General features: G+C 40.5%; 2 protein-coding genes across 2 annotated transcripts; both read left to right on the top strand.

Annotated features, from left to right (window-relative positions):
- Positions 1–13,192: 13,192 nt before the first annotated feature.
- Positions 13,193–14,275, top strand: LOC125376081 (acetylcholine receptor subunit beta-type acr-2-like). Its single transcript, XM_048387676.1, has one exon. It carries the CDS (start codon positions 13,193–13,195, stop codon positions 14,273–14,275), a length of 1,083 nt encoding a protein of 360 aa, XP_048243633.1.
- A 7,623-nt stretch (positions 14,276–21,898) lies between these two features.
- LOC124139659 (acetylcholine receptor subunit beta-type acr-2-like) lies at positions 21,899–22,975 on the top strand. The gene has a single exon (XM_048387674.1). The coding sequence runs from the start codon at positions 21,899–21,901 to the stop codon at positions 22,973–22,975; it is 1,077 nt and encodes a 358-aa protein (XP_048243631.1).
- The last annotated feature ends 1,616 nt before the right edge of the window (positions 22,976–24,591 follow it).

Here is a 24,591-nt window from a genome sequence, read left to right as displayed (position 1 = left end):
GCAAGCTTCCATTGTAGGGGTATAGTGCCTGTTGTCTATGTATTGGAGAAAACACGCTTACAAGGTTTTGGTAGACAGAGCATGCCCTGGGGAGAGGGAAAAACCAAGGGGGCAAAGCCCCCGCGGTTTTTCCCGACCCCCAGGGCATGCTCTGTCTACCAAAACCGAGGGCATGCTCTGTCTACCAAAACCGAGGGAAAGTGTTTTTCCATATTATAAACCAAAAAAAGAAACTTAAGACAACATTTATCAACATTTTTATGTTTCAAACATACTTTCCATGAACCTTAGGAAACGCGAGTAAAATATCTGTTGCTGGCGTACGGATTTTGAAAAGGACATTCTAAAAACCAGTGTGGCTTATCAACACCTCTGTAGCCTCGTGGTACACTCACTGGGCTACAGATATGAAGGTTGCGAGTTCGATCCTCGGGAATCCTCGGGAATATAAAGAAAACATTTGTCATTTGATTTTACATTTCATTACATGTTACAATCTGAACGGAAGTTATATTAATAAAATACCCAGGACATAATATAAAATTCCTGGGATATTATAACACATTATATAGCAAATATGACTTGAATATCCTATAAAATCCCTGGGATATTACATAAAATCCCAGGGAAATTACAACTCCCTGTTTATGAGATTTAACCCGACTGGAAAGCAAAACCTCACAATAGGTTTTAATGCCTATAGAAAGAAGTCTCTTACTTAATAGCGATCCCAATGAATAGGTTTATAAATTTAGTTCTTGTATTCTAATTGGGATTTTGTTTACGATTATGTAACTGATATTATCTTGTCCTGTGGTTGAGGCTGTGTTTTTGGTGTTGGTTGAGCTGCTTGTTTTCAAAAGGTTGGCAGCAATTAAACAAGTTTGAACTTGTTAGCAAGGCTATCGTATTTTTTTGTTGTGGGCTGCTTAATAAGAAGGGCAGCTGCTATAAAGTTTGTTTATGTTGTTATATTTTTGTTGAATAATGGTTGCTGAAGGTGCTGTTTTCAACTTTTGATTTTTGGGGGGCGAGGAATGCTTTTCTGTTTTCTTGCTGAGTAATGATGGAAGGGGCATGGTTGTATGGGTGTTTGAGTGGTTGGGCGTGCCGGGGATTGGGGGTTGTGATGATGGATGGTTGGGTGGTAGTGGTATGGGGAGGGCTGATTTAAGTCTGGGGATGGGCTTGTGCATTGACTGTAGTAGGGGCCGGGGTTGGTAGTAGGTCTGGTTTAAGGGGTAGGGTAGGGTGTGTTTGTGTATTAGGTATGGTGGGGGATGTATGTCTACAATGGTTACTGTGTGTGTGGAGGTGGGTTGAGAAGTTGTGAGTATTTGTTTTGGTTTAGTTTTTTGTCTTTGAGATTGAGGTTTGAGGTGGTGTGGGGCAGGGGTTGGAAGGAGCTAACTGTAGAGTCTAGGGTTTGGTCTGACAGTGGTATGAATTCCTCGTCTGTGGTAATGTGGTGTTGTTGTATGATTGCTGGTTTTGGTACATGTGACTGTTTTATGTTTTTATTAAGTTTAAAATGTGTTGTTTGATTGGACAGGTGTTTGTTGTATGTCCTTCGGCCTTACAATTCCTACAGAAAGGGGCCCACGTGCTCTCCTGAATTAGGTGGTTCTCAGAGCCCTATTTGGGGCATAGTGGGTCATTTTTGCATGTAGTAGAGTCGTAATCAAAAGAGTGGCACTGGTCACATTGGATTGTTTTTTTTTCTGATGAGGTGGACTTTATCATTTAGTGTACCAAAGTTTATGTGAGTGGGGAGTGATATAGCTTTGAATGTTATGAAAATTGTTTGGTTGGATGTTCTGCCTGTGATGGGTGGTTTCCTGTTTCCTGTTATGTATTCACCAAGTCAGTGAGCCTGACCACCCGATCCCGTTAGTCGCCTTTTACAACAAGCATAGTCGCCTTTTACGGCAAGTATGGGTTGCTGAAGACCTATTCTACCCCGGATCTTCACGGGTCGCTAATTGTATCTATCCTTCAATGTCTTGTGTCTTTTGTGTCCAGGTAAATGACTCCTTGTATTTGTGTTTGCCATCTGGGAGCTGCCAATTTATGTTTAAACCATCAATGATGGGGGCTCTTAACGCGTTATGGAGTGCTGATTGGTTTGGTGATTTGAAGTCTCGGCCGCAAGAGTTGACATTAAATCTTATATTCTAAATTTGCTGTGGGTGTTTCTTTGGTGCATGTTTTTGTTTTTTTTTGTTGCAGTTCTGTAGGTGATATATATGATCTCATGTAATTTCTGTTTGTTTTAGGTTGTGTGTCTTGGGTATTTGTCGGTGGTGGATCAGGCTGAGCTGTGTGGTGGTCAGGTAGTCTTTATTGTTTGTTGATCATAGTGTTGAGTTGGATGATGATGATTATGAAGATGATGATGATGATGATATGTAGAAGACGTTCCCTATTATTCCCTGCAGGTGTGTGTCACTGTAGGCATTAGTAAACCTAACCAGTCAATATACTCTGTATCTATTATTCCCTGTAGGCGTGTGTCACTGTAGGCATAGTAGTCCTAACTGGTCTATATACTCTGTATCTATTATTCCATGTAGGCATGTGTCATTGTAGGCATTGGTAGACCTAACTCGTCAATATACTCTGTATCTATTATTCCCGGTAGGCATGTGTCACTGTAGGCGTAAGTAGACCTAACTGGTCTATATACTCTGTATCTATTATTCCCTGTAGGCATGTGTCACTGTAGGCATTAGTGGACCTAACCAGTCAATATACTCTGTATCTATACTGAACAACAAAAGTTCCTGTGACATTGAATAAGATATTATGCAAAGTTATGTTTTTTACCAATCTGAAACAATTTCGGTTTGCAACAGATAAAAGACTCCTGTAAGTGTTCAAATTGTTTAATTTGCCATACTGACTTCAGAAAATGTGTGATTTTATAAAAAACCTGAATATACCAAAATGTCAATTTACAAATCAATAGCGTGTGTGTCCACCTCGCACTTTGGCATCGCACAAAGTCCTATGGGATATCTGTCCATATCTGCTGGAGCATGTTTCAAAGTTCCTGGAGTGTCTGTGGAACACGTGGTTGACGTCGAAGGCACCGATCCGTCTCATCATTCGATTGGTGAGAGATCAGGGGAGCGACATTCACGTTGTTTTGTTGAAGATAATCCTGAACAAGTCGAGCAATATGAGGCCAGGCCTTGTCATGTTGAAAGGTAATGCCTGGGCCATGACGACGCAAAAACGGTAGAACAACAGGGCTGATGATCTAGTCGCGGTAGTGCTGTCCATTGAGATTTCCCTCTACCGCTATCAAACGGGTCCTCTGTCTTGCTGTAATCTTACCCCATACCATAACGCTACCGCCTCCGAACCGATCTTCTTCCATGACACAATGATTGACATAACGTTCACCTCAACGTCGGTACACTCGAATCCGTGCATCGCTGTGGCTGAGGTGAAAACAAGACTTGTCAGTGAATAGAACTTGTCCCCACTGCATGGCCATCCAGCGTAGACGTTGTCTGTACCACTGTAGATGTGCTTGACGGTGGTTTCCTGTCAAAATGGGACGTCTGGCTGGTCTTCTGGCGACAATCCCTGCAAATCTGAGGCGGCGCCTGCAGTCACTGTTGCTTGCTGGAATCGATTTCGTAGGTGTGTTGTTCAAATCCAGTTGTCATGTCGATTATTGGTTATGAGTGGCCTGCCACTCTGAGGATGGTCTCTGACTGCAATCGTCTGTTGCCAACGTTGCCATAAACACCAAATGGTGTTTCTGTGGACGTTAAATTGTCTTGCAACATCACGTTGACTTGATCCTGCTTCAAGTATACCAATGGCTTGCAGACGCTCATTTTCGGACAAGCGTGGCATTTCTTAATGTTGAATAATTGCGTAATTTTGTTGTTTTTCTGAGTGGTTGTTGTCAGCACGATGCTAAACAATGCATATGGAATCCCGTTAACGCACATGTTTTTATACCCATTCTTGGGTAGTGAAATGCATGGGGCTTGCATACAAGTCAACTTTTGCATGGAATGCATGCTTTTCTGTAGCATTTGCGTTTTTGTGACTTGATTCAATACATGTACTACAATATTGAAAACCAAACTTAACTTGTTGAAAAATACACTAAAATATTGGTGTCACAGGAACTTTTGTTGTTGAGTATATTAACTGTTGGTCATGAAGCAGTAGGATCACCAGTCCTGTTTCTGATTTGCATACGACATGTACAATGTATCCTGTGTATCCTGTGTTTAACAAAGTGTTCAATTCCATTCAGAATGGACAGAGGATGGTGCTGTGAGTGGCACTGGTGAGTGTTGTGTAAATGGCAAACGGAGAACTGTTCATGTTCACGTGTTAGTATACATCATACCTACAAGCCAATTCAGTTCAGGCGGCTATGTCTCCCATCTCTATGGGAACACCTGTGGGGTGGGGGTGGTGGGGGTGGGGTAGTGTGTTGGGGTGGGGGTTGTGGGGCACCTGCTACTGGAGCCCCACCCATGAAGCTGAGTAGTAGGTCCTGCATTTGCAGTGGTGGGGATGCCCTTATCACCCGCCTCCACACCCAACAACTACAACACGGCGACTAAGCAAGGTAAGGTAAGCGTACCTTACCTCCAGGACGACTTAACCCCCTGCCTCCATATCCCAACAACTACATCACGACGACGAGGATGCCCTTATCACCCGCCTCCACACCCAACAACTACCACGGCGACTGAGCAGGAAGAACAGAACTTTCTTTTTCTCAGGCCGATATACTCAGCATACGAGGTACAAACACAAAACAAAAATAAATTACATGCCGAGAGCGACTGTCTATTGTTCTACCATCTGGATGTGCAGAGTTGTACGTTGGAAAGCCACCTACCTACTGGACGACAACTAGCTGGTGTCCTCCCATCTGGATTCATGTAATTACACCAGCAATACTGTGGGAGACCATAGACATTTTCAGACACAAAGAGCATTTTATCAAAGACCTTTTAAATGTCTGTATAAGTTTTAAACTTGAATATATTATGGTCATATCACGGACGTCTATACACGTCTTTGGTCATATCTATGTGTGTTGAAATATGTTATCCACTATTCTTCATAGGAGCTAAATTTGTGATGTATACGGATAATTCATTTTAAAATATGCTCTAAAGAAAAGTAGGGCATACTTGGAAATAACTTTCAATATTGTAAGATATAGTTGTCCCGACAGTAGTGTTTCTAATAATAGTTGCAGGATAATAATAAACTAGTTGGGAACACATTATAATCGGTAGTGAAATAGGACAGGAGATGTTATGACCGCCAACAATCTTGAAGGGCGATAGGGGTAATGGGGGAAATTTTAAAGTTGATGTTTTTGGAATAGTAGTGAGTAATAGCGTAACGTTTTATCAAACATTTATTCACTCGACAAGGCATACTGCGTATGAGTCTCCCAATGGCGATTTGAGGGAGTCTGTCCCACACCTCATGGTCGGAGGCCTATGACGTTGACGCACACGCCTCCCTATGATGTCCCAGATGTGTTTAATGGGGGAAAGGTTCTGGCCATGGCATTCTATGGATGTTGTAGTGCAGGAGGTTAACATTGGCTATTTGTCCACGGTGAGTATGGGCCTTGTCGTCCTGAACCACAAAACGTTTACCCACGTGCCTTGCAAAGGGTGCAACAAAGGATGTCAGATTGTTGTCCCGATAGTACTGCCAAGTGCCACTTCCTTGCACTCAGTCATAGCCATGCCGCCCCATACCATAACCGATCCACCACCACATCTGTCATCAGGACGTTCATTTTGACGTTGCCAGGTACGACCACACAAAATGAATCGTTTCGATGTTGCGTACACCATTGACATCTGTTGGCTATATGACAATTTGTAAGGTGCGGCACAACACGTCGTCGAGCTTGAAGATGAGCTGCAAGTAGATGATATCTGTTTCATGGTCTGCATAGAATGTACTGGCCACTGAACGCTGACTTCTGATTTCAGCGTAAGGCACGTACAAACTATATGTTTTGGACTTGAGTTTCACAGACATAAACATTCTTGCAAAGAATGTTTTGTCGACAACACGTTTCTTTGTTCTAATACTTGGCATTAACATTAACATTTCATGATGCCTACCTTTCTTTAAGAGTATATGTTCTCATATGCATGGTTGGTCGTATAGGTTTTTTGATGTAAATATAAAGTAATATACAAATACCATGCCATTGCATTAATATGTACGGGAACGTTTTAGTTTTTAACAAAAATAATTGTGTTTGACATTCGAAAGTGTTAGGGACCGTTTGGAGATAGTGCAGTATTTCTTATGCAAACTTGTCTGATGGAATATATGCCATCAGGATTAATGACTGACTATTATCTGCAAAACCTCTAGTAATCGATATCTGTATTTCGATGAAAAACGTATTCTAGTTTAAAAGGAAGATAAGTGATGATTGCATACAGCTGTGTATTTAAGTTCTCCTTTATTTGCGAAACCATCAGTGAGTTGGATAACATGCTGAAGTAATTACGACTACTTAGGGATAAGCACCGAAGCTTTATTGTTATTGAGTCTGACAATGACAATGAGCAGCGAAACACGTTTGTCCCATACCTTTCTCAACTGAAGGCTTCGATAACCACTCACATGTTTCCGTAATCTACAACCAGGCCTGTCCCACTCTCGAAGGCCGACATGCGTCGAAACAATCAGAAGCCGCGTCAGGATCAATATTTGATTTAATTTTGGGAATACGCTTTTGTTTATGAAATGTGGAAAAATGTAGATTGTCGGTTCCACACCCCAGTGTATACGGAGAAGAGAATTGTTTTATATTAATTGACGTTGTTACTTGTAGTGCCATGTTGGTTGACTACGACATGTGTTCATTTGAGCTATCACTTGTCTTGGCTTTCCAAAACTACATTCAGTGTAATATCCATTTTGATGATATACCGAAATATTAACAATATAACAAATTATATAATAAGCTATATAGAATTACCTGTTATCAAGACAAGACAAAAGTAAGGACACTCTATACTTTCAATTAAAAACGTACATGTATTAAAATATTAGAATTTGTAAAGTGATGTTTAACTTTGCTTTATAAGCATATAAACGAGGTGTTTTCGTGTAGATGGATTATAAATATCAAAACTAGGGTACTGCTAGTATATTTTAAATGGATTTAACTTTATTAATATATATTTGGGTGATTATCTGGTTTCTAAGATACCCCTACACAAACACCTCTGTCTCAGATACCTGTCACATACCTTTATTACCTTAACAAAAGATAACTGAACAAACCAATACAGTTTGCTGGAAGAAAAACAGATTCCCCAATAAACATTCACAACCACAAATAATAAACGCAAAGATATACAAGATTATATATTATGGGTTATAAATTACCTAAATGAGTGTAAGATACTTGTATGGGTTAATGCTATTTATGTTATATCTGGCATATATTTTGTACTCAGCTACATGTCTTTACTTTGGTTGATATCATTGTAATTCTTACTTTTTTGATAACACCTTAAATTTGAACGATCATTGAATATTAAAGCTTCTTTGCTGTTTAATGCCGCACGAAGCAATATTCCACTTATATAACAGCTGCTCATACAAAATCGAGACATCACCAGGGAAACCAGTAATGGATATTGTAAGCAACAATCCCCGCGGTCGAGGTACGATGGCAAGTTACCGAGTCTGACCACCCCATCCATTAGCATAGGCTACTTGGGAACTTCTTGTCTACCGGTAATTAGTTACGGTTGCGCAGTGAGGTTATCTGACACACGTTCCAGGCAACCCCTCGTTATGGCAGCTGAAGTGATACAAGATAATTGTGATGCACAGCATCAAGGTCTGGCCACAGACAGCAGGTAGGCATCAGTATATACGATGTCAAACACGATTAGTAGCACAGCAACAATGTCCAGCCACAGACAGCAGGTAGACATCAGTATATACGATGTCAAACACGATTAGTAGCACAGCAACAATGTCCAGCCACAGACAGCAGGTAGGCATCAGTATATACGATGTCAAACACGATTAGTAGCACAGCAACAATGTCGAAACAGCCTGCGTGATTTTGACTACAGTGTACTCTACAGTTGATTAATAACACTCAACCTTCATATGAAAGGCCGCTTACATCTGTGGAATGTGAAATTGAAGTGAATTGGTTAAAATTGCCATATCATATGTAGGCAGCTTCCTTGTTCGATGTTTATGGGTAACGGCACATGCGCTTGATAATTGTGCTAATCCTCCTAACAGAAGGTTTTGAGAGCAATACCTTTTAAATAAAACATACTCCCTTTATGTCCAGTTCTCAAACTGTTAGGTATAACCTACGTTTTGCTCTGGATTCCAACATCACTGTCAGTTGATTTTTATTCCAGAGAAACGCAAATACTCAAGTTTAAATAAAGTTCAAACATGCTAATTTCTTAGAGAGGGCACCCGTTGGGCATTTGTCTGATTATCATGGCAAGTTTCACAATACTGTTGAACTGCTTATGGGTTAAGCTCCGGAAATTTACCCTAATCACTACTCTCATTTGAACAAGTCCAAAGTGTTGCATCGGGAATACAAACAATCCATGGTATAGCCAAGAACATGTAGAGGGGGTCATAGAAAATGACAAATACAAAATTCTTTGGAATAGGCCCCTATACAGCCTAAGACATATCCATGTTAACAAACCTCATCTTGTCTTTTTTGATAAGTCCAATAAAATCATTTATATTATTGAATTTTCTGGCCCTTTTGACGCTAATGTGATTGCCAAGATTTAGGGCAAATATGTGGACCTCACTATCGAAATGTCACGCTTACATCCCAAGTATCAAGTTGTATGACTGCTCATTGCTTTCGGTGCCTTAGGATTGGTACCTCCCAATCTGTTGACTGACATTGGGAGAGTACCTGGGTTTGCTACCAGGAATACAGCCCTTCTGGCTATCTGCTTATTACAGAAGGCTGCACTGTTGGGGAGTCTTCACATTCTTCGAAAAGTTCTGGGTCGGTTCGACTAAGTTTTGCTTCCTGGGAGAAGTCCCATTCCCTGTCAGGGCTGTGTGTAGAGGGAGCTAGGGCCCTGAGCTAAGTCCAATACTATGCACCAGATTCACCAAGTTAATCCTCAATTCACTACACACGTTGAAGCAGGTTATACTACAGCAAGGGAAATGTCGTGTCTGGGGGCGAGGGGTGTTCATTTTAGACTGAATAGTACTGCTTGAAAATGTAGGTCTATATGATGGTAGTGATGGTGAGAGCTAAAGTTCTGTTGGTAGATTGTTCCAAAGTGTTAGAGCACAGTATTTGAAAAATCTATGACCAAAGGTTTTTAAGCCGGTTTCTGCAGCTTGCATTAGGTGTTTCAGAATGGATTGATCTAGCTGGCTTATATTTAGGCAAAAGTTCCATCAGATACAGTGGGGTTGATTCATTGAGGCATTTGTAGGCTAATGTCAATTTTTTAAAATCAATTCTAGCTTTGAGAGGCAACCAATGCAGTGACGTCAGAGAAGGAGTTTTGGGTGTCCATTTTGAAGTTCTTGTAACAATATGTGGAGTTGTGTTTTGTATTGACTGAAGCCCCTTAAAGATCTGTTCATCAGATGTGCAGAATCTCTTGTGACCATATATTGAATGCGTCCCATGTTCCAGAGATGAAAGAAGTCTTGGAGATGTGGCTTACATGCTGTTCCTTTGTTAGGTTACAGTCCAGATGAACCCCAAGACTTTTCCCTTAATCAGAGAAGGCATGCGGGAGTCCCTAACAAGAATGTCGTTAATTCCTACCTGTTTAAGCTTTGAACTGATTCCAAATAGCACTGCCACAGTCTCATTGTTGTTTAATTCCAGCCTCTTTGAACTGATTCCAAATAGCACTGCCTCAGTCTCATTGTCGTGTAATTCCAGCCTCTTTGAACTGATTCCAAATAGCACTGCCTCAGTCTCATTGTCGTTTAATTCCAGCCTCTTTGAACTGATTCCAAATAGCACTGCCTCAGTCTCATTGTCTTTTAATTCCAGCCTCTTTGAACTGATTCCAAATAGCACTGCCTCAGTCTCATTGTCGTTTAATTCCAGCCTCTTTGAACTGATTCCAAATAGCACTGCCTCAGTCTCATTGTCATTTAAATCCAGCCTCTTTACAATCACCAATGATTTGATGGCTCTTGTGGAAGCTCTTTATCAGTTGTGTGTCGTCGGTATAGCAGTGGTAACTCGTGAGACACTTAATGATGACTTGACTCATACTTTTAGGACTATTGCATATGATATTGCTTGGTCTATAATGTCAAATGAATAAGACAGGCCATGTAGAACATAATAAATCTATATTGCCTCATTTCGCATTCTCAATAGTGCAGTCTCTGAACTGTGGCCAGCTCTAAATGCAGACTAGAATTTATCCATTATGTTTTTGCATCTATGTTTCTGAGAGTCGAATTGTCACTGCCTTTTAAAGCACTTTGGCGATGAAGAGTAAACTGTATTCTGTTTCGTAATTTCCCAGAAGACCTGGATTCAGAATATGTTTTTTTTATGAGAGGTTTGACAATAGCCTCCTTGAAACATCGTGGAACTTCCCTTGATGAAAAACTTAGTTTGATAATCTTTGGCATGACAGGATGTTGGATATTTGGTTGGATAGGATTAAGTAGGCAGGATGTTGGATATTTGGTTGGATAGGATTAAGTGGGCAGGATGTTGGATATTTGGTTGGATAGGATTAAGTAGGCAGGATGTTGGATATTTGGTTGGATAGGATTAAGTAGGCAGGATGTTGGATATTTGGTTGGATAGGATTAAGTAGGCAGGATGTTGGATATTTGGTTGGATAGGATTAAGTAGGCAGGATGTTGGATATTTGGTTGGATAGGATTAAGTAGGCAGGATGTTGGATATTTGGTTGGATAGGATTAAGTAGGCAGGATGTTGGATATTTGGTTGGATAGGATGAAGTAGGCAGGATGTTGGATATTTGGTTGGATAGGATCAAGTAGGCAGGATGTTGGTTTGGAGTCCATGATCAATTTCCGTACCTCTAACTCGGAGAATGGTTTAAATTCCTCCATTGTGTTGCCAATTAAACGATCAGGGTTGAGATTCTTTGGAGACTCGCTCCATGAACACTCTGGAACAATGTCAGTATGACTGTCAGATATAGTCTGTTCATCAAGACTATGTTGAAGTTTCTGTATTTCGCTGACCAAGAAATTGCTTAAATCATTGGCACGTCGTTGGGAGCTTAGTGATTTGGGCAGAATCTTGTCAGTCTTCTTGACCTTTTAACCTTGAAACTTTTAAAGATCGCCTGGCCGACTATCACTGTCCTTGATACACTACTTCTTTGTAGATCTGCCTATGATCTACTAGGAATCTGCTTTTCGACCCCTGGTGCATGCTGATCTAGTAGTTTGGTAAGGGAAGAGTTGTAATTTTGACAGATTTTGTCAATGTCATTTGATGGGGACATGTTCTGTATGTGGAATCTGTTGGTGAAATGCTGACTTTGACCTGATGCTGAAATGTTCTGCATGTGTGGCCTGGATGTGAAATTTCTATATATCTGGCCTAATTGTGAAATGTTCTGTATGTTCAACCTGATGGTAGAGTGTAAGTTTGACCTTATGCAGAAATGTTTGTACGTGTAACCTGGAGGTAAAATTATAAGAAATAAATTAAATTAATCCTCCATTGAATGATATTTGAAAAGGTGTGTCATTGACAATCGCGATATGGCATTTTGTCTGGCTTGGTGGTGAGACTTCTGTCTGACTGACCTGTCACTGGATAGTTCTGTTTGTCTGACCTCATGTTAAAATTGTCTATGTTTTAAGTGATTGTGAATTGTTCTGTATCTGTGACATGACATGTTCTGTATCTTCTAACCTGGTAGAGATATGTATAGTTTGTGTGTCCTGCCACGTGATTTGATGCACTTCGTGATGTAAGACCCGTTTTCTCACACTATAGATCTTGATTATCAATCAGATTGTCTTGACTGGGCGCTGCCATTTTGTTTGAGGCAAATGCAAGTGATACGTGAGGTGGAATCTGATATTAGTCCATAGGAGAGGCATAGAAGTGATTTAATTTGTAATAGCCACTGGTGGCGCTACGATTGAGCCCAGGAATTCCAGCCTAGTTCGGCAAGGGTGGAAACTGGACTTTTAAAGTCAGTTAACTCCCTTGCCTCAGGAAGATGGTGTCCTGCTGGTGAAATGACCTTTATTTAGATTAGATTAACTTATATTCAATGATATATGGAAAGTTCTGTTGTTTCAAATAGTGATGTAGCAATGTAGCCCTGGGCGGAGGCAATGAAGCCATGATTTCAGTAATGTTCCTGTTTGTGCGACCTGCTGGTGACATGTTCCGTATGTCCGACTTGATGCTGAAATACGTGCTGTACTGTCCTTGCCAACCATTACCTCGCTATGTAGCCCTGGGTAAAGGCAATGAAAGCATGGTTTCAATAATGTATGATTCCTGTATCCACAGGGACTCACCAGGGACTCCATCATGTGTATCTGGTGCCATGTCTTGATTACTCCCTCACAAAACATACAAGAGGCCATGCGATGCTGTTTGAATAAGTTGTGATGACAGGACACAATCAATCGTCCATCCACTGAAATGCTTACCAAACTCTTGCACAGCTCTGTTCAATTTGTTGGAATAGATAGTGATAAATTGAGAATGATTATTGTAGTTACAGACCTGACATATTGGAGGGTTTGGGGTTTACCCAACATAAAACAAATTGTTCACTAGGCGAGTCCTGAAAACTAAAGTGTCGTTGCTCCAAATGAAATAACTTGGCTCCTTTCAGGGGTTTTATTTTATGGTTTGTTGATTCGTTTCATTGCATTAGTCTGCAAAGAGTATCATTTTTTAGAAATGTCAACTTAAAAGCAATGCGTTGCCTCGGACACACGTACAAACATTTGAATACAGTAAATAGCTCTGTGTGAACTTCGACACGTTCACAGAACATTTCCTGGCAAGAGAGAAACAGACAGGGATTGTAGAATGCTGGTCAGTGTAATGTTGCTTATTTCCATGGTGCCATTTGTTGTGCCACAGAACACATCGAGCAGGTTAACACACCAGATGTTTCGAAACTCTCTCCTCCGTGGTTATCCAATGGACATTCCGCCATATTCTTCAAAGAGATCAGATGATATCAGTGTGGACGTACACTTCTTCCTAATATACATCAAGGATTTGGACGTCACCAATCAAGTCCTCACTGTATTTGGGACGCTGCTTCTGAAATGGTACGATCCGCTTCTTACATGGAACAGTTCATCACCTGAGAATCCTACTCATCTCCAATTAAAGTCAAGTGAAATATGGACACCGACATTACAGTTTTCCAATAATGCTGGCTCCCCACCAGATTTCAAGAATGCCTACATATACACGAAGGGGACTGGTGATGTTTTAATGTCTCTCAGTGACCTGTTCCACACTCAATGCTACATCGATGTCACACGTTATCCATTCGACCAGCAACAATGTAACATCATCCTTAATGCAGTGGCAGGCTACAGTTTCCAAAGCAGCACTGTTTATTCCCACGCTTTTGAAAGGGTCACAGGGAAGAGTGTTGAGTGGAAGGTAAATAATATTTCTTCATATATTGACACAATTCCTGAACACTTTGGATTGCTAAACGTTGTTAAAATCAAGTTTATACTGTCACGTGAGTACACGTTTTATCTTCTGACTGTCATCACACCCGTGTCTCTGTTGTCCCTGATGAATGCCTGTGCCTTCCTTCTGCCTGCCGAGTCTGGAGAGAAGATCTCCTACCTCATCTCAATCCTTGTCACGTACGCTGTGTTCCTTAATTTCATCAATGAAGTGTTGCCCAAGTCAGGAATTCCGTCTCGCCTCGCCATTTATCTGATATTGGTGTTCTGCCAAAGCTGTGCCGCCATCCTGACTACCCTTGGCCTCCTCAACATGTATCATGAAGCAGACGACAAGAATCTGTCCATCACTGGGTCGACACCTGTTGGAACAATGTCTACAAGGGATGGTGGATCACGTCTTGAAATTCAGGGCTCCAACGGCGCAAAGGTGTCTCCGACAGAATCGGACGACAACGTGACCAAAGTCCCGAAGATAAGAGGGAAGAGATGGATCAAATCACTTGAGAGAAAACTGTTTTTGGTGTTCCTGGCATTTGCTCTGTTGTCGTTCATTCCTCTGTTTGTGTGAAACTTATTTGGACATTTCACTGCAAGAAAAACTTTAGCACTTTGTCCATATATCCTGATTGTGTACGGTCACTTGTTTATTATCTAGTAGTCGTCAGCCTAAGTTCAGTTATACAGCATGCAGTCATATTAAAGGGGGCCTCTGCTCCATGGTTTGGTGCCCAGTTCCAGTCTAGGACTAGACATTCCAATCAGTGTGAAGCCGAGACCAGCATCTGTGTAGTTGCTGGATTGATTGAGTAGAAAACAAGTGACAAATTTGCTGGGAGAGGTAATTGGCCCAATCCGAGACCTCCTTTAAATGTCATAGAACTGTGTGACCGTTATTCAGCATGAAATATAGAAAGCTTTAGTCTTGAAACGCTCCATTGTGTTACAAGATCCCACTGTACAGGCATCATATCAGCTCCAACGCATGTGATCAATGTGCAGATATGACAATATATCATACAATCTCTGAAAGTGTTTAAGCAGCACAGTTGTGAATGTAAGCACATGTGGCCAAGTGTAGCAAATACCGTGTTGATGTAGTTGAGTTCATGTAAGGATGTGAAACTCATCAGCCATAGCTGGTTCATTATGTTCAGATGAGTATATCAATGGAGTCTTACCGGGTATATGTCTGTCCGCATGATACAATGCCGAAAACTGTATTAATGTGTTTTGCCAGCTGTTTGCTCATTGCACGATCACATATGTACATATGTATTGCAGATGCTAAATGTATCATCCACCTAATGTTTTGATGAGAAAATGTGAGTCCTGTTCGTATACATCATTCAATGTCAATAAAGTTATAAATTGTCCCTCCTGATATTCATTCTACTTCTGTCTCTCAGCAGCCCCCATGGGAATTCCGTGTTAGAATAAATCACTGAACTGTACAGGCCGCTGTCATATGTCTGGAATATTGCGGGGTTACAAAACCCATCAAATCTCTGAATCGACTTAAATACTTCATGTCAAGTCTGCTGGACGAGGGGTACGTGTCTCCCTATGTCTGGTTGCATTCTCATTCCCTTCTCAACTCTATCTTTATTCATCCTCTTCTCAGCTCTAGGCTCTAAACTGTACAGCTGAGACTCGACAGATACTGTATTGAATAAGTTTCATTTCACCCTGTACGTAACTATTTTTGAGGGACTATATGTTAGTATTGACACCGGGTCATAGTCATTGATCATGCTGTCCACCATGTGTACTGATAAAAGATTCAAAATCTTCTTGGGAGAAAACTGTTCTTGGTGTTCCAGCCATTTGCTCTGTTGTCGTTCATTCCTCTGTTTGTGTGAAACTTATTTGGACATTTCACCAAAGAAAGACAGTTTGTCCATTAAATCCTGATTGTGTACAGTCACTGGTCTGTTATCTACTAGCCGTCAGCATAAGTTCAGCAATTGAAATTATACAACACACAGTCATCTTCAGTGGCAACTATGCTTCTGGTGTCCAGTTCCAGCCTAGCACTAGACATTCCAGTCAGTGTGAAGCCGAGACCAGGGAATCTGCTAGATTGTTTGACTTTAGCAGAAAACAAGTTGCTTTTGACCTTCAACAAATTTTCTAGGAGTGCCCGATCCCCTCTAAATATCATGTAATTGTGTGACCACTTATTCAACATGAAAAAACAGGAATCTATGTTCTTATGAAACGCCCCATGATGTACAAGATGCCACTTTACGTCCATCATATCAGATATAAGGAACAGTGTAATCGATATGTCAGAGTTACAATAGATCATACGATCCCTAAAAGTGTTTGAGCAGATTCGTCTTGAATGTCAGCACACGTGGCCACATGTAGTAAGTGCTTGAAAGATCAATAGATCATAACCGTGTTGATGTAATTGAATTCATTATATATATACCGGGTACTTATATATAGAGTTTACACCCTTCAAGATAGGTTTGCGTAAAATCGCAAAGTACAATGAAGAACAAAGCGTGTGTTTTTTCGGGATAAAACATTGTTCTATCATGACGTCATTTCTGGAGATTCGAAAATGCGCTCGCAACTTGATGATGTCATATATTGAACGACGTTACTCTTGAGAGTGAAGTGTCTAGTAAGTTGTTCCCCATAGATGTAGCTGGGCTATGCACATAAACGTAGTGGTCGAACAATCGCATCCATAGTGGGAGAGATATGACAAATGGTATTGGGAGAAATGGTACAGATGATCGACATGAGGATTGTGAGAATATACCAAACTTAAGCCACATGTTCGTAAATTAGACTTGTACAATATTTTCGAGGTTGGATTCTGTTAAGGGAGTCATCATTATTAAAATTTGGGTAAATAATTTTAATTTTGTACATCTTATCAACATCCTTAAAGAGACTGTACATAATGGTGATCTATTCATTTAAGAAATAAACGACGGTTTATTCTTCTCCCTGCAGTGTTTTATTGTACTCCCACTCGTCGTTTATTTCTTAAATATGTATATCGGTGGTAACAAATAAACCACTTGATATATAAAACATGTTCTTAAAGTGCAAAGAGTATACCTATAATCAGGATGGCCTTTTTACTTATGTTAGATTAAAAGCTTATCTGTTACAAACACGCTTGGCATCCTTGGCTTTTATACAGGAGATGCGACCAAACGCGCACGTCGGAGTAGGAAGCCATATATATATATAAACTGCTGTATTTCATCTGTCAGTTTGTATACAGTGTTCAAAGACGACCGAGGATACTGTCCATCTGTCTAAACAGAAGCTGTTTACGTAACAGGTGGTTTGAGCTGTTTACTGTTAATCTATTGAGACTGCCATCAAGACAACTTATATCTGAGTAGACTCAATACCCTCAAGTTAAGTGAAAAAAATGATTGCTGATATCAATTGTCCTGGATTCCCAAGAGTGAAAATATCATGATAATTATTTAAATTATCAAATGTCCAAGTGAAAGTGCTGAAATCATATGTTCTGTAATCAGATTCCAAAACAAAACTATTTTTGGGTGTGGCCTAGAGTTACCGGCACAAAGGTGCAGCAATGCGTGACAAATGTTTTCATAGGCTGATATGTAGACTTGTGATGCTTGGCAACTGTACATATACCCCAGGGAGCGGTTTATCTAAAAGTGTTGTTATTTCTGTTAATCCTTCAAAAATAACATTGCATACATTGCTGAGAATGTGAAACAAGCTTTGATTTTGACACTTGGAATAATTAGAATAACAATTAATGTCTGTTACAAGCTTTATACGACTAACTTCCTGTTTGGGTACCATAGACGTGACTTTGTACTTACCCAGCAGCTGGCCAAGGCCCATTGTCTTTGTGTTTGTACATCCAGCATTCGTTTACTCTAAAATATATATAAGATAATTGATAAAAGGAACTCTTTAAGATAGTGTCATATTTGGTCAAGCTCACATTTAACCTGGTGATTTACATAATTCAACGTCCATCTAGATGTGGAACAGCATTGTGATAATCTTTTCTGGTTGGCAAGAAGTTGTCTCTTCTCCCTCTCAGTGATATGATCCAAGTTTCTATATTTCTTATTCTTAGGTGGCAAACTTTATTATCCTGCTCAAAAAAACACAGCACATAATTCTCTGTAAATAAAAAACTCAGCCTCCATCTGCTTGAAAAAAATGACTCAGCCTCTATAAAAAGTCTCGACTGCAATATGGCCATCCTTATCAATACAGAGTATTTCATAAGTAATGCCACAATCTTTGACAGAGTCATGACCATGAGAGACAGATTGCCTGTAACGTTATTTATTAATAATCATTTGAAATCTTCCATTTCAAGAGGCCATACCAGTTGTTGACTGTGAGGGGAAATGACTATAAAGCATCCTTTACACTTACTTGGAAAACAAAGTACAATATAAACATATGCATCAAGAAAAATTGCAATAACCTAAACTGGCGAACAACATAAACGTTTCCAACCAACATCATTTGTTCCTAAAAGAAGGAACAGGACCAATGTCAAGGAAGATACTTGTTTTGTCAAAATTGCCCTATTGCAGTTTGAGATACATCAGTTGTGAGGAAGATGGGTTTGTTCTGATCGGAATATGCAAAGATAGGGGCTCTTTTAGGGCTTGCTTTAGTTTTTCGAATGCCTGTTGGCAATTGATGGACCAATCAAAAGACGTGTCCTTTACCAGAAGGTTGTATGGAGCAGGGACAATGCCAGAACAGTTTGCTACAAATTTGAGATAATACGATGACAAACGTAAGAAATGATGCACGTCATGGACATTTTAAGAGGCCAGAACCTGTGTGACTGAATCTATTTTGAAGGATCGACATAGATGCTGAAGATATGCCTGAAGTAGGTGACTTGTTTTGTTCCGAATCTACATTTGATTGATTTTAGAGTGAGTCCTGCTTCATTGATCTTTTGGAATACTGTCTTGAGGTAATTCAAATGTTCTGAAATCCTTATGATGTCATCTACATATATTAGTATGTAACACCTATTCATTTCTTTTAGTGCCTCTGAAATGATTTGCTGAAATGAGCATTTTTTTACCAAAAGGGACTTGATTCCATTCAAAAACACCATGAGATGTAATGAAGGCCTACTTGTGTTTTGTGTCTGGATGGAGTGGTATTTGCCAAAAGCCACTAGCACAATCAAAGAAACTAAAACTTGTGGTAGCGGGAAAAATATGGGTTTGGTAACTGTATTGAGGTGTCTATAATCAACTCTAATGTAGTAAGAGCTATCACGTTTTTTAATCTATGGCAACAGGAGAGTGCCATTCAGAAGAAGTTGGCTGTATGGTATTGCTGGCTGGCACCTGTCTGGAACATTCTTTTCTAATGGTTGTGTTTTGCCTATAAAAGGGAGTCTAATGGGTCTGGCGTCACCTCTTTCTATTTTGTGATGATGTAAGTGAGCGAGTCCTACTTCTGACCAATCTGAGGCAAAAACTGAGCTTTGTGATTGGAGAAATGCTTTTTACTGTACACTTGTATTTTCAATATTTTTAACATACTCTTTGGGACAAAAGCTCCATAACGTTCAGGTGTATTGTTATGGTGCAAACTACTTCAATAGGTTTCTTTAAAACTTTGTTTATCCCAAATACCTTATTTTTTCAATATGTTTCCAAAGTGCCCCTAAATTCCATCTCCTTACAAAACCTGACTGACATGGTAAATCAGGAGCCCAGATCATTGACAGAAGCGGACGGATTGTATGGCTAGTGGTGGCGTCGTGCAAGGCCGCCGGCTCACCAATTACTATGTCAACGATGAAGAATCGGCATCTGACTTCCTGTCTGTGTGTAAGTGGCAGAGCGGGTCTGCACTCTGTCCGGTGTGCATTCTGTCACGTGATTACTATCAACATTTACCTTTTCAACCATTACTCCCAATCAACAATAAACATGGCTGCGTTCTCCTAAAACTTCACCCCAGAGCTTTGTCTTCCGTTGTGAACCCTGAACCCTGAATTACCAACCGAGGGCAAAACACGACGTGGTCATGCTTTGCTATTTGATGTATCATACTAATGGCTTGTTCTTTCAGTTCTACCCTTGATCTTAGCGTGTCACTATCCAACGGTTTGGGTGTGGATGAACAGTCATTCCTTTTATTCCAATCTTTGTAGGTTGGCACGGTACAAGTTCAGCAAAAGTTTCTCTTTCAACTTAGGTTCCACTGATATGTGTTCTGTAGTACTGTAGCGATTGATTCTCAACCATTGTGTAACAGTATTCGGGGTTCCATTGATCTGTGTTCTGTAGCACTGTAGTGATTGATTCTCAACCATTTTGTAACAGTATTCGGGGTTCCACTGATATGTGTACTGTAGCACTGTAGCAATTGATTCTCAGCCATTTTGTAACAGTATTCGGGGTTCCACTGATCTGTGTACTGTAGCACTGTTATAAATGTATATTTGGTTGACTTGGTTGAGACTAAGCAGTACAAAAAGGTTGCAACATAATTAAATGTGTATCGATGGAAAGTTGTTTCATCAATCCATTTTAAAGAAACTATGTATTTTGTTACCATTATTTTGAACTTGACGAATTGCTGTCTAGTCGCATCACTGAGAAAAAAGGATGCTATTGAAGAGTTAAGGTCTGGAAAACACCAGCGGATGCTTGCATTCATGAAATTATCTAACATTTATTTTCTACCATTTCTTGGGGAAAACTTCATTCCTTGATCCATGGGACATGTGTTACTAAACATGTTGACCGTAGATATAGTACATCTCTTTCTTAAGGATAATTCTAAAAAATGAAAGAAAATTTCGTCCCAGGTGTACTGAGAAAACAATTTTGTTAAATGCTGAACTTCTTCATTGATCACATCTGTGTGTAATTTGGGGGTACTACATTATGGCAAGAAGTAGACATCCACATGGGCACGAATTGTTTCCCTCCTTTTGCTGATCTGTTTCTTTACAAGTATAAATTGTAATTCCTGCTCGGATTGGCAAAATCAAAACAAGGGAATCTGGACAAGAATTTGAACTTAAGCTTCAGATATATCGTTGATCATATAATTTAGTAACGATCAAATAGTGAATTCCCTTCCACTGATGAACCCCTTGATCTAGAAATGAAAGAGACCAGTGAAACGGCCTCATAGGTTTCATATTTAGATCTGTGCAAGACTATTTAGAGCAACAAAATACTCTCCACAAAACTGTATGATAAGAGGGATGACTTCCACATTCCAATAGTCAACTTTCCCTTTATGTCGTGCTATATTCCAGCAACTCCATCTCACAACAGTTGAGGTATAATCGAGCATTCTCTTTCTATGAAAAGCGTTATACAGCTCAAAAGTTGTTTGATCAATGTTATAACATTTAAGGCCTCACTTAGACATGTGGAGGACATTTCCAAATTTGAGGCATCAGTGACTAAAATGATGTCCGATGCAATTGACTATTTTGACTTGAACCATATGTTCCTGTTCTTTTTCAGGTGAACAATTTACTTGCCTTTGCATGCGTTTGTGGTGGGTACCACTGGTGGGGCAGGATCCGCTCACCTTTTCACGAACACTTTTCATCACTGTTTAATAGTGATTCAAAGACACATGTTCATGATATAGTTGGAATCGTACAGTCGACTCTGATTTTGGCAGAGATTTCCTATGAATACGGAAAGGTTTCGTCTCATTTATTCGGTTTGTTTGCTGAAAAAAGGCAAAACACTATCACTGACAGCACAATCAATGTCCATTGTGTGGTTTGTTCGCATTGTTGATCTACAGAATCCATTAACATGTTTTATTGTTCACCAAGCTGTCATTCATTAATGTTTAATTCATTTCACTGCATTAGCTTTCGATCTATTTGACATTATCGATCTTCTCACAACATGTTGATAATAGATTGTCATTTACAAAAATAGAAACAATAGATGTATTCACAAATGCAGCCATGCATGTTTGGTTCAGTGCAGCAACCAGATGCTTAGTATAATCAGTGCCGCACTACTGTACTGGTCAGAGAGAAACTTGAACTTGTCACAAACAGTCGTGTTGCAACACACCCAGGATGCTGGTCAGTGTAATGTTGGTTATTTCCATGGTACCGTTTGTTGTGCCACAGAACACAACGAGCAGGTTAACACACCAGATGTTTCGAGACTCCCTCCTTCGTGGATACCCAAAAGACATGCCGCCATTACCCTCAGAAGATCCATACTTGGTCAGTGTGAACTTTTCCTTCCTGCTACATTATGTCCAGGGCCTTGACGTCGCTAGTCAAGTCCTCACTGTCTTTGGTACGCTGATTTTCAGATGGTATGACCCACTTCTTGTTTGGAACAGTTCATCACATGAGAATCCTACTTATCTCCAATTACAGTCAAGTGAAATATGGACGCCTCCATTACTGTTTTCCAACAATGCTGGCTCTCCACTAGAAACAAGGAATGCCTACATATTTGCCCTTGGAGATGGTTATGTTACCATGTCAATCACTGACCTGTTCCACACTCAATGTTTCATCGATGTCACACGTTATCCATTCGACCAGCAGCAGTGTAACATCATCCTTACTGCATTAGTTCCATACAGTTTCCAGGCCTTCAATGTTGACTCCAACCCTTTTACTACCATCTTGGGGAAGAGCGTGGAGTGGAAGGTAGATAACGTTTCTTTGGATGTAGAAAAATTGCTACATTTTCACGGCGTAAAAGAAGTTGCGAGAATTGTTTTTGGACTGTCACGTGAGTACACTTTTTATCTTCTGACTGTCATCACACCCGTGTCTCTGTTGTCCCTGATGAACGCCTGTGCCTTCCTTCTGCCTGCCGAGTCCGGAGAGAAGATCTCCTACCTCATCTCAATCCTCGTCACGTACGCTGTGTTCCTAAATTTCATAATTGAAGTGTTGCCAAAGTCGGGAATTCCGTCTCGCCTTGCCATTTATCTGATTCTGGTGTTCTGCCAAAGCTGTGCCGCCATCCTGACTACCCTTGGCCTCCTCAACATGTATCATGAAGCAGACGAGAAGAATCTGTCCATCACTGCGGCAACACCTGTTGGGACAACGTCTACAAGGGATGGTGGATCACGTCTCGAAATTCAGGGTTCCAACGGCTCAAAGGTTTCTTTGACTGAACCAGATGACAACAAGACCAAATTCCCAAAGACAAGAGGGAAGAAATGGATCAAATCACTTGAGAGAAAACTGTTCTTGGTTTTCCTGGCATTTGCACTGTTGTCTCTGATTACTCTAATCGCGTAATCCTTATTTAAACATTTCCCCTGATGAAACATTTGTCATCTATTTTACAAACCTACTGCCGATTGGTATCTTGATATCTCATAGTGACCTCGAGCAAAACTCTTTTTTACATTTTCAACCAAAACCAAGGAGCACTGTGTAAACTAACATCACTCATCCCATATTATTAAGGAACTTCAGATTGTCCTCACGAGTGGTTGAGGGTGGTATTGTCTGTCATATCCTGATAATATTCTGGTCGGGACATGAGTGGCACAGTGGCCTTGGGCATGTTTGAAACCAAAGACCTTGGGTTTGTATCCAGTATGTTTCGAGGTGCGTGAGCACCATGGACGTTTGAAACTATTGAGTCCTGCATATTTATGTATTTATTGCCCCTTGCTCCCTCATAAAGTGGAAGTCACTTCTGGAAGGTTCTGGGGGGCACGGGTGGCCCAATCATCTCAAGGCGCAGCAATTCGCTGTACAGAGTTGTGTCCCTTGGCAATGCCAGAAACCTATGATTGTGGGTTTGAATCCTGATTCCCCCCCCCCCCGATTATCTTTCTAGGTTTGTCAGCACCATACTTGTGCTTGTGGGTTTCACCGAAGTGGTAAACGTCTGAGACTTGCATCACTTTGGGCTTTCCTCCCACATTAAGCTGACCCGCCGTGATATAACTGGAATAATGTTAAAGTGGCATTAAACCCAACTCACTCACTCACTGACTCTAGAAGGTCCTGGATTCGTCTAGTTGTTCTAGAAGATTCAAGATTACACTTGACTCCAAAAGCATCCAAATATAGTAACTTCAACACCATTGCTTACATTAGATAGTAATACATTCCTGACAACTAATTATTGTTAAAACCTAATATTATGAACTTCTACTGAATCTCAAAAGAAACAATGTAATACGATTACAACATTGTTTAACAATGAATTACACTGCCATATAACGTCAGGTAAACCAGAGCAGTGACTGGAAACATTAGCAGCGATCTCACAGTCGACTCTTCCGACAAGTTAGTTAGGACCCATACTGACCCAGAATCACCACAGTGTCCCACTTCTGAGGATCAGGTGGCTATAGCGTCTCTTACAAACCATATATTTAATAAAACAGTCTCACCCCTTTCCCTTATACAGAATGAGTTTCAAGTCTTACCCAGTTTACATACATCATATCATACAGATTTGACAGGGTGTGATCATTAAGACAGGAAAAAAGTGCTGGATAGTTATTATTGTCAGTGTATTTGAGCAGGTTAGTGTTTTGAGTGTTAACTTTCATGCTCAATGTACTCAGTATATGTGACCGCCTCCGTGGTCTAGTGGTAGAGCGTCCGCCCCGAGAGCGGAAGGTCCAGGGTTCGATCCCTGGCTGCGTCATACCAAAAGACGTTAAAAGATGGTACTTGTTGTCACCCTGTCTGGCGCTCGGCATTATGGGGTCGGCTCGGCTTGGCTCAGAGTCAGTATACTGTGTCTGAGTGAGGTATTCATGTTAAACTGCGGCATGGTATCTCAATGTGCTAACACTATGAATAGGCATCAGTCCAGACTAGTACAAGCAGCCACACACACACATGCATGCACGTCGCTATATAAGTGCAATAATCTTGGACGCAGCGTT

This window comes from Haliotis rufescens, unplaced genomic scaffold (genome assembly GCF_023055435.1).
Source record: "Haliotis rufescens isolate VD_foot unplaced genomic scaffold, xgHalRufe1.0.p SCAF_7, whole genome shotgun sequence".
Classification (NCBI taxonomy): domain Eukaryota; kingdom Metazoa; phylum Mollusca; class Gastropoda; order Lepetellida; family Haliotidae; genus Haliotis; species Haliotis rufescens.
Note: the sequence above shows the minus strand (reverse complement) of the source record. Positions and strands in the feature narration are given on the sequence as shown.